At 39.5% G+C, this 11,660-nt stretch overlaps 1 protein-coding gene across 2 annotated transcripts in view; it reads right to left on the minus strand.

Moving 5' to 3' along the window:
* Positions 1-4,462: 4,462 nt before the first annotated feature.
* Positions 4,463-11,660, minus strand: part of LAMP2 (lysosomal associated membrane protein 2) — a 37,521-nt gene continuing 30,323 nt past the window's right edge. The window contains exon 9 of one of the 2 annotated variants that reach the window (XM_025431209.3): positions 4,463-5,517. In XM_025431209.3, the coding sequence (XP_025286994.1) occupies positions 5,375-5,517 (143 nt within the window). In that variant the 3' untranslated portion in view covers positions 4,463-5,374. Of the gene's footprint in view, positions 5,518-7,809; positions 8,322-11,660 lie in introns of those variants that run through there. The other variant, XM_025431211.3, reaches the window with a different exon arrangement.

The following is an 11,660-nucleotide window of genomic DNA, read 5'->3' on the forward strand; positions in this document are numbered from 1 at the left end:
TGTTCCTGATCTTAGGGGAAAGGCTCCCAGTGCTTCCCCATTGAGAATGATATCTGCTGTGGCTTTCGTAGATGCCTTTTAAGATGCTGAGGAATATTCCCTCTATCCCTGCACTCTGAAGAGTTTTGATCAGGAATGGATGCTGTATTTTGTCAAATGCTTTCTCTGCATGTATTGAGAGGATCATATGGTTCTTGTTTTTTCTCTTGTTGATATGATCTATCACATTGATTGCTTTATGAGTGTTGAACCACCCTTGCATCCCGGGGATAAATCCCACTTGGTCATGGTGAATAATCTTCTTAATGTACTGTTGGATCCTATTGGCTAGTATCTTGTTGAGAATTTTTGCATCTGTGTTCATTAGGGATATTGGTCATCTTAAGATTTGTGTGGAATGAGAAAAGACCCTGAATGGACAGGGGAATATTAAAAAAGAAAACCAGAGCCGGGGGCATCACAATGCCAGATATCAGGTTGTACTACAAAGCTGTGGTCATCTAGTCAGTGTGGTACTGGCACAAAAACAGACACATAGGTCAATGGAACAGAATAGAGAATCCAGAAGTGGACCCTCAACTCTATGGTCAACTAATATTCGACAAAGCAGGAAAGACTATCCACTGGAAAAAAGACAGTTTCTTCAATAAATGGTGCTGGGAAAATTGGACAGCCACATGCAGAAGAATGAAACTAGACCATTCTCTACACCATACACAAAGATAAACTCAAAATGGATGAAAGATCTAAATGTGAGACAAGATTCCATCAAAATCCTAGAGGAGAACACAGGCAACACCCTTTTTGATCTTGGCCACAGCAACTTCTTGCAAGATACATCCATGAAGGCAAGAGAAACAAAAGCAAAAATGAATTATTGGGACTTCACCAAGATAAAAAGCTTCTGCACAGCAAAAGAAACAGTCAACAAAACTAAAAGACAACCTACAGAATAGGAAAAGATGTTTGCAAATGACCTATCAGATAAAGGGCTAGTATCCAAGATCTATAAAGAACTTATTAAACTCAATAGCAAAGAAACAAACATCCAATCATGAAATGGGCAAAAGACATGAACAGAAATCTCACAGAGGAAGACGTAGACATGGCCAAAAAGCACATGAGAAAATGCACCGCATCACTGGCCATCAGGGAAATACAAATCAAAACCACAATGAGATACCACCTCACACCAGTGAGAATGGGGAAAATTAACAAGACAGGAAACAACAAATGTTGGAGAGGATGTGGAGAAAGGGGAACCCTCTTGCACTGTTGGTGGGAATGCAAACTGGTGCAGCCACTCTGGAAAACTGTGTGGAGGTTCCTCAAAGAATTAAAAATAGAGCTACCCTCCGACCCAGCAATTGCACTGCTAGGGATTTACCCCAAAGATACAGATGCAGTGAAACGCCGGGACACCTGCACCCCGATGTTTCTAGCAGCAATGTCCACAATAGCCAAACTGTGGAAGGAGCCTCGGTGTCCATCGAAAGATGAATGGATAAAGAAGATGTGGTCTATGTATACAATGGAATATTCCTCAGCCATTAGAAATGACAAATACCCACCATTTGCTTCAACGTGGATGGACCTGGAGGGTATTATGCTGAGTGAAGTAAGTCAATCAGAGGACAAACATTATATGGTCTCATTCATTTGGGGAATGTAAAAAATAGTGAAAGGGATTAAAGGGGAAAGGAGAGAAAATGAGTGAAAATATCAGTGAGGGTGACAAAACATGAGAGACACCTAACTCTGGGAAACGAACAAGGGGTAGTGGAAAGGGAGGTGGGAGGGGAGGTTGCGGTGACTGGGTGATAGGCACTGAGGGGGGCACTTGGCGGGATAAGCACTGGGTGTTATGCTATATGTCTGCAAATTGAACTGCAATATATATATAAAGAGCATGATCTCTGAAGGCAGACAGAGATGAGCTCAAATGTCAGTTTTGTCACTTACTTCCTGTGCAACTTTGGTTAAGTAGCTAACCTAGTCACGTCATCTGTGAACTGGGAACCATACCACACAACCTCAGAGAAGGGCTGTGAAAATTAAGTAAAATAATGTGTGTAAAGTGCACAGCTCTGTAACTGCTCACTGCAACTCTAGCTGCTTTTTCATACTAAAAATGCATTGTATTCCAAGATGTCTCCTGTTTCTTAAGCATATCTCTTGAAACAAAGGGACTCACGTTTACACTGCCATCAAAATACATAGAGAATAAAAGCAAAGAGAAAATAAAATATTTCCTCTCACAGTTCTAAAGAACCACTCTTGTCGCTGCCAATAATCTCCAAGTGCTTCTTTTCCAGGCCCGGTGAGGTACAAATTTGTGAAGTACAGTCACCAAAGAAGCTAAGAAAGATGGGTTCTACCACAAACCCTCTTGCCAGTCCCTCAAATGCAAGTAAGGCCTTTAAAAAAAAACTTAATATCCATTAAATGTCTAACAATCAGAAAATGAAACCCTATTACTCAGGAGCTATAGAGAGAACCAATGTTCAATTCCCTCTGCCACCCACAATGCGCCCTATGGAAAAAGAAGTGTGCTGTTATTTAATCCAATGATAGAACATTTGAGCATTAGACTGGGTTATAAAGAATCTAAAGAAATTTGCAGATAATGGGTAGCTCCTCATCCACCCCTGCCATATTCCCAAGGTCTATCTTGCTCGAAATGGAATGAACTTCAACAATGAGTACAGTTCATCAAGGAAAAACAGACATATGCTGAAAGTACATTTATTAAGAAGCTCTTACATTTGTTAGATTTCCATATTTTATTTTTAATGTTTTCTTGGAATTTTCATGACCACATAGGCTCCCGTATTTGAAGTGTCTGTACTAAAGGTTCCTAATGCCTTCTTCCCAATGGTGCTTGGTTAATTTGCAGACCTATGAAATCATACGATTCCTACTGACAATTCAAGAGACTAGAATTTGAGGAACTTAGATTATACAAATCAATCCAAGCTCTTAAGGCTGAGCACCTGGAATAAAAATGAAGTTATCCATAGTGATATGGATTGTATAATCTTTATTATCTTTGAATCCACTGGTCTAAAAATCACACATATCAGATTAAACAGAAATAACACAGTATGCTTTATCTTGCAGGTATTGATTAGTTCACTAAATTGATATATCCAAAACTTTAGGTAGCAGCAAGTATCACTTCTTCCAAAGAAGCCTAGGTGAAAAACTATCCTTTATACCCGTGAGTTCAAAGTCCTGCTGTCTGGTTCACTGTTGTACTGACAGAAAAATGAACTCAGTGAGCAAAGCTAACAGAATCCTCAGTTCATAGATTTGGAGTTTCCCATATTTTATTGGAATTAAAGCCACTCTTGTTTTCACCCTCTACGAATATTTTGTATTTTAATCTTTATTCTCAAACGAGAATTAAGCACATTTGCTAATTATCTAAGATAAAGCCATGACACCTAATGAAGAAATAGTGCTATTAGTCTCCAACCCAGAAGGCAGAAAACTTTTAAGCAAAACCTCTATTTTGAATCCATCTGAATTTCCAGTTCATATACTTCACAAGGTCACAAGCTGAGTTTACACAATCTGGCTTTCCAGACAATCATCTCAAAAATATTTGTTGAAAAAAAAATATTTGTTGAAATGAAGCCCCTGTTCTTTATGGTGCCATCATTTTGACCAAATAACAAATAAGCAATTGTTTTCACAGGAGAACATTTTAAAAGAAAACTTTCTTTCTATACTTAGCAAATAGAGGAGAGCCTGAATCTGCAAGTCAGAGCGAGAGAGCTCTAAGGAAGATGCAATTGAGCGATCTGATGTGCCATGTTGGAATAGATGCTTTCAAGATGAACATATAGGTAAGACAGTAAAGAAAGATGTTGATGAAGTTTCTTCCTTGTAACAAAATTTTCTAATTCCAGTTATTGGCAAAGAGTTCTGGCATCAGTTAACGGTGGCAACACAGTGGTGAGCATTGGCATTGTGCTGAGAGGTAGATTGGAACTTAATCCTTGGATTTCATAGCAAACTAACTTTATTTAAAGTTTAGGCTCCATTTTTTAATCCATGGGACATTTCTGAAGCAAAGGCAGATCTTTGGAGACTTTTGTTTTTAGTTAGAGAGAAAATAGCCTGGTAAAATAAACATCTGCCTTATGCTAATAACAGGTATGCAAAGTAGCCATTTGGGCCCTAGAGAAATACAACACTGTGCTTCCAAATCAAAGGGCAATTCAACAGCCTAGCCAACCAAGCAGGCCCTGGGATGAATGGTCTCTAGTACCTTGCTCCAGAAGCCAGAGCCATTAGAAGTCCCTACAGGGACATGTTTCAATTAAGATCAACAAATTTATAGTATAATCCCAGTCTAGCTTTGGCTAGGCAGCCATCTGACTGATGACACTTAGGAACCCACTAGCCTCTAGAGTTAGTTAGCATTTGCTGCTGCAAGAAAGAAGAAATCAATACATTGAAAAATGTCAATTAGAATTTATTCATATAGGGAATGGGAGAGTGCAGGAGGCACACAAAGTATAGAAGCATTTTTTTTGGTGGATGAATTCACTTTCTAGACAAGTTAAGGCTCTAAGGAAAAAAATTCTAAATCATAACCCTAAAAAAACATAACCGATCCTATATCAACACTTAAAAAAAAAAGCTGAAGATCTTAATTCATCCTTCAGCATAAATATCAAGTCTGAGATAATCAATATATTCCAAACTCCAGAAGGCAAAAAATAAATAAATAAAATGAGAGACATCCTTATTAAAATATAGTTGCCACTAACAGTAATGAAGAAAACAGGCAGACTTTTGCTATTAAGCACAATATTGAGAAGCCATTTCTTTCTTTTTTTTAACAGAAAAATACTAAACAGATTTAAACAATTCTGATCAGGAGGCGAGGAAAGGAAGTCTTATTATGAACCAAATTTTATGCTTGCCACCAGTGAAAAGGAATTCAGTATGTTTTTGAATTTATTTCCCCAAGCAAGTTAAATTCTCTAACAGCTTTGATTTTGCAAATACCGTCAAATAAAGTAGCAAAATACAAGTAGCAGCAACAGAAAATTATTCTTCAGTAGAAATGCTTTCATAATTGAATCCAGAGGCTTAAAATCATTATTTACTCAAAAACATAGTCTAAGCCACAATTTTTCTTCCAATTACACTTTAACAAAGGAATAAAAAATAGAAAAAAAAAAGAAATTGGTCCTAATACATTTTTGTCTTAAATAAGCGCTACTCATGCCCAAGTTAGCTAGCAATTCACTGAGGTCAGTCTGCATAGCTTAAACAATCCATCGCATAGCAATTCCTGGCATCTAGCCAATGGAAATGTAACTTCTGATGGCAAAAAAAAAGCACTAGGTTTAATTGATTACACAGATTGATAACCAGTACGACTTTTCCTCCTTCCAATCATATAGGAGATAAAGACAACAATTATAAGGAAGCCCAAGGCCACACCCACTGCAACAGGAATAAGAAAGTTGAGGTCAGAGTCAGCAGAACATTCTTCAGCTGTTAGAAAAGAACAGAGAGCAAGGAAGTTAGTAAAGAATGCAATTAAGCAGAAACAAGCCAACAAGAAACAAGCATTTTGAAAATGAACACAGATTAGTCTTTAATAGCATTACCTCCATGTCCCTATTTTCTCCATATCCACCCAAATACATGTACAGAACCCATCCTCCTCTATCTCTCATTATCATGTAATCTCAGATCACATCACACCTAATTCCTCAGTACAAAAGGCAGAAGTTAAAGGACGAACCAGGAAACATGTGTGCTCCCCTAACATGGGAAGATTTTATGTTTAATTGTCTAATGGCACCAGGGAAAAGAGCTATCATCTACACTTAACACACCACCTGTGTATTTTCCCACTCCCTTTCTCCCTTGCCATCACTATCATCAAAATATAAATGAGAATTCGGTATGAGTAATAAAATTTAAGCTAAAGAGGACTTAGGATCAAGAAAATGCAGTATAATTTTTTTTCTCCATACGGGCATTAGGTAGTTGTCAGGTTATATACAATTATTTGTAGCTGAGCAGTGCCCTGGAAGAATAATAATATCCAACACGTCGTAGTCCATTCCGGGACCACTAGGAAGGCAGTCTGCATGTAGATTTTGAGCTTTGGACTCAGATCGAACCGAGCTGGGATCTTGGCTACTTCCATAACTAGCTAAAGGACCTTCATCAAGTGATTTAAACCGGGCCTCACTTTCCTTATCTGTAAAAGGGGGATAATGATACCTGGACTTAAGCTATTTGAGGATTAAATACAATTATATTTCTAAAGCATCTGACACACAGCAGGTGGTCAACAAGTGTTCATTCCTTCCTCCTTTCCTCTCAGGTCTGTGATCCCATCCAGGGTTTAGATTTTAAAGAAGCAGAGATCAAAAGCCAATATTCAGGACTTTCAAAAAATACTTTAAGTTGACATCAGGTGTTAGGTACTGAAAGTAGTTAGTACAGAATCTCAAAGTACCCCCTTCTGATCTCATAATTGCATGTTTAAACTAGTTTGACTAGTGAGTGAGTAGACTTCCTTGGGACAACTGTTACCAAAATGCTAATAATGGTTTTGTGGCCCACCAGATATATAACCTCAGTGAAGTCACCCCCTTTTCTGTGAAATTACAGGGTTAGAGTTGATAATCTTTAACGCTCTTTCCAAGTATAAGCCCTAATGCAATTATCAAGATGTGATATTTGGTCTGATTTATGATTGAGTAATAACTTTGCACTTTCTCCTCTAATTTTATCTTTTGCTCCTCTTGCACTTTAGTCATTCATTAAAAACACAAAACAAAACGAAAAACAAAAAACAGTTGCTGAGGTTCCGAGTATAGGAATTTCAGTAATGACCATAGTCTTTATTGGAAGGATTCAGTGCATTTCACAGAAAGCCTTCAGAGACAGATAGCTGGGTACTAAGATGCTGTAATCAGTGAGTTATAGAAATTCTGAACAAGCCAATATATTCACAAAATGAATTAATAAAATAATCACTTCAGTGTGAAAGTCTGCCCCAGTCCACTGATGAAGAAGCTTCTTCTTATTTGTCTATACATTCAATATCTGAACTGCACTTAGGACAAGGGGCATGTTTCAATAGGAGCTGATTATCTAGCTCATTTTAATGCTAACAGCTTCTCTCTACTCCATCCCCCCCCATCTATACTCTGCCCCACGGGGGCCTTCTTGAAGAAGCAAGAGCCTACTTGCTATGCTTCACTGCCTCCCTTCTGAGATTGCTGTTAGCTTACATTTCATAAGTACCAGTCTGATGACAACACTAAATAGATTTTAATGCTCTAGAGATCAACAAGATGAGGTAGAGAAACACAACACAATCTGTCCTAATTAGTTCATAGAATATTTCTATCTTTCAATGCTAATCAGGCATCCAAAGAGAAAAACACAAGGAAAAAAAAAGGCAAGTGGTTAAATATGCTGGAGTCTTTTCAGTCTCTATTGCTGAAAAAGAAACAATTTTTCTAAAACTCTAATTCTAAAGCCAGTTTAAGTTCTGTTGTGGCCTCTTGGGTCTGTTTTTTACCTAGGGAAAAAAAATCACAAGCGTGAGACAGTGACTCCATCCTTAAATTGAAAAAGAAAGCAGCAAAAGTCACATAACCTCAAAAAATGTTGATGGTCCTGAGGACATTCAACTGAAAACCAAGTTTGAGCGTATCTGATGGGCATTTATGTCACATCGATATTTATTTAATGAACTATATGCAAAAGTACTGTGATGAGTTGAAATCATGATAGCTCTTATACATTAAAACAGAACACTGGTAGTGAAACAAAATTTATTAATTCCATTAAGAGGCAACTACATATTTTTTTCTTATAATGGCCGCATTAATAAGCTTAAGGCATCTCAAGTTAGGATCAAAATTTGGCTGAGGCTTCTTAGGCTAGACCTTAACACACCACACACCGATGATTTTAACCAGTCTGTCTTCAGGACCAGTGAATACAGTAATTTTAAGCTGATAAAAGAGAACGGTTTTTATTAATAGAGACTTAATCTCAAAATGCTGGGACTGATTTAAGAATTAAAGTTTCAACATATCAATCTTAAAGAGCAACGTGTTTCAAAATTGAGAGGCAAGAAAAATTTTATGTGCATGTATTTCTTTATAATTGATTGGACTGCAGGTCCTAAAATTGCTCATATCCAGCGTGATGGCGCTTGAGGCCGATAAAGTAAGCCAGCAACACTAGAATAAGTACTCCTGCCAAGGCCGCTCCCACCGCTATGGGCACGAGGAAGTTGTCGTCATCGGCACTGCAGTCTTGAGCTAGACGTGGAGATAGGACAATTGAGAACAGAAAACAATGACAAAATGTCAAAGCCGCAAATGTTAAGTTAAAATGGCACCACTCCCTCACACACGTTTGTCTTTTACACCAAGGGAACGCATCACTGGCATTCCTTATCAGCAAATGAGAGGTTCCACCAAAGTCATCCTCCAAATAACCAAGTCATACGCTTGCTTTCAGGGACTTCCCTCCCCCCGCCCCCCCCAAATATAGGCATTTTGGATGAGAGACATATAAACTGATTCCCTACTTCCCAGATTTCCTAAACAGAAGGATAAATATCATTAATCTTTCCATGATGCTCAGGCTGTGAGCTTCTAGGGGCAAACTGCTATCAAGTGGCAGCAGCACCACGCCTGGAAGCCTGCGCATTGTGAGGCACTATTGAAATGAAGCACGTGAACAACGATACAAAGCAGACAGACACACTCCAGGTGTGGCAAGCCGGGGTCCGGTAGTGGAAAGAAGAGAGAGGCGGGCCTTTGCCTTTGACGGCATAACTGTTTGCATCCAGCGAGTCAGACAAGAAAAGCAGGGGTCAGAATTTCGAAATGTGCCTTAACGGGGTGGGGGGGAGGGGGCAGGCGACACACAGAGTGTCACAGCAGTTTTCCAGGGGCACACCCAACTCAGCCTTGTTACTCAAGACACACATCCGTTGAAAGTGGTGACACTGGAGCCGAGCTGTGAAGGCCGAGTAGGAACTAACCACGCAGGTAAGGGGGAAGAGCATCGAGGGTCTAGGAAACAGCGGGGACAGATGTACGGGGGCCAACGGGACAAGGCAGCACCCCAGGGGAAATGCAGGCAGGCTGGCAGAGCTAGGGTGCCTCGACAGGCACTCCTGGCTGGAAAAGAGGGGGAGAAAGGGTACTAGGGCCCCTCACAGAGGCACGGTCTGCTCTAGGTAGTTGCACCTTATCCTAATGGAAGGAAACATGAAGACGGTGGGACTTTTGGCAGGGTATCTGTTTTAGAAGTTATGGCAAATGGAAGACTGGAAGTAAGGAGGCGTCTCTATTGCTAGAGGCCAGAAGACCAACAGCAGGGTCCCGAACTGGGTGAACGAGGTGCGGATGCAGAAAGGGCAGACTGGAGAGCCAATGAGAAGGCAGGACCGAGCGAATGGGTATCGGGGGTGTGGCAGGAAGTAATAAAAAGGCTTCCAATTCCCCACTTGAGTGATCCAGTGACACAGGTGCCATTCCCATCATGATAGGGAAGACGGGAGAAAAGACACCTGCATTCAGTTTTGGTTTGTAGTTATTTTCGCGTGTTGGGGGCGGGGGAAGGGTGCGGAGGGATATGTGGGAGGAGGCATGCAGTTTCGGGCCTTCTGGGCTTCAGATGCCTGTGTCCCAACCAAGAGGAACCTAAGTGGTAGTGAAAACCAGGGACACATTTATTTCTCAGCAAGGGCAAACAATTTAAAAAGGATCAGAGCCAAAACCCTCGGGAACACTCAGATTTGAGGAATAAAGGAGCAAGAAAAAGAAAAAGGAAAGGCAGGTAGACAACAGTGCCACAGAAGCCAAAGAAGGAAACAGTTTCGATCAGCACAGAGAACAGTAAATATTACAGAAGCCTATCGGATCTAGCGACTAGAGGGTACGGCTGTGAGTCAAATTGCTGCCGGTTTAGGAACAATGGAAAGTGATCGGTTAGGAGATCAAGAACGTGAGATGGGGAACATTCAGTAGTCATTCCGAGAAGTTTAGGAGAAGAGAAGACACGAGGGAGGGAGTTAGAAGGCGAACAACATGGTCAAGAAAGGGTATCTTTGGAGTGGAAGAGACTTAAATGCATTGGTGGAATGAAGGCAAGAGCCTCAAACAACGACTGTAGACAACGTACAAGGTGTCCCAGGAGGCTGGTGAAATGGGATTTCAGAAGCATGGACTGGGAAAAGCCACCTCACTGAGAGTGGAGAGGAGGAAGGGGTGGTGCGTGCAAATGGAGGTATATCTGCAGAGGGAAGGCAGCCGGGATGTTGAACCACCACTTGTTTCCCATTTCCTTGTCTCTTGTGCTAGTTCTCCTCCTAGCTTGCAGTCTACCGGGGATTGATAAATCAGATAATTGTGCTTATTAGAATTGTGTCAAAATAAGAATGAATAGGCTGCTAGGCAATTTTGATTGTGCCCACATTTAAGAAATGTGCCAGGCTTTAGCTAGCCTCTGGGGCAATAACTGGGAACAAAGATGCAATCCTGAAGTTTATGGACTTTATGATACAGGCTTTGGCTGCCAGCTCAATGATCTTTTTTACTTGCTTCTTGGTTCTGTTAGAAATCCAGATAGCTGAGATTGCCAGATATGACTTGGGAATACACGGTGTGAAGAGCACCCAGTTAGCGGACTCCTCCCCTTCAATTTCCCCAATTACCACCTGGCATATAAACTATTAGGTGACACGAACCATAAAGTATTATGCCTTGGATTTAATTTAACTTGGTTTTTAAAAAATTCATTAGTAGATTAATTTCTTATTCTGGCAACGGATTCATACTCCTCTCTTCCCTAAATTGGGTATTTGACCTAGTACTGAAACGACTTTCATAAATACTGCCAATAAGGCTTTCATGTAAGACAAATATTCCCAGAGTAGATCAAAAAGGCAATTCCACTAATACAAAGATCTTTCTAGATGCTGTCACTTACTTAAAATGCTCTCAATTAGTATGTGAAGTATTAATTTATAATAACTATTGATTTTATGAATTCAACCTTTAAAAATTCTTTAGATAATGGAAAGAAATTTTGGAAAACAATGACTTTAATAGGAACACATCCTGAAGAAAAGAAAAATCTCATTCTATAGAAGTCATTTTGACCTGATTTATTTGCATAATGTACACTTGAGACCATACTGAAAATATTTCTGGGGAAAGGAACAGTGTATTTGTGGAAGAGCTTAATAATTACAGAAGCAGTGAAGATTTTTAAAGATAAAGTTTTGTGGCCACTGAAATTTCAATTAAAAGTTTCACGTAGATTAAAAATACTATTAATCCTCAATTATCTGTTAGCTCAAACTTTTCAAATACAATTTTCAGTGTGAGTTGGAAAGCTGAGATATACATTTGTAATGAAATATAAAACGAACTCATCCTAAAAACCAATTGTATCAAAATTTCTCTTTGGAACAATCAGTATTAAGAGTCATATTCTTATGTGACATCTTATTATATACCTTTTAGATCTACAAACTGTTTGAAGTATATCACATGAATCTGAAGATACCTGAAGCTATTCAGTATTACCCAAACATGTCTATACTAGTTTCAAAAACAAGATGTGGTAATTATTGATGCCGA

This window comes from Canis lupus, chromosome X (genome assembly GCF_003254725.2).
Source record: "Canis lupus dingo isolate Sandy chromosome X, ASM325472v2, whole genome shotgun sequence".
Taxonomy (NCBI): Eukaryota; Metazoa; Chordata; class Mammalia; order Carnivora; family Canidae; genus Canis; species Canis lupus.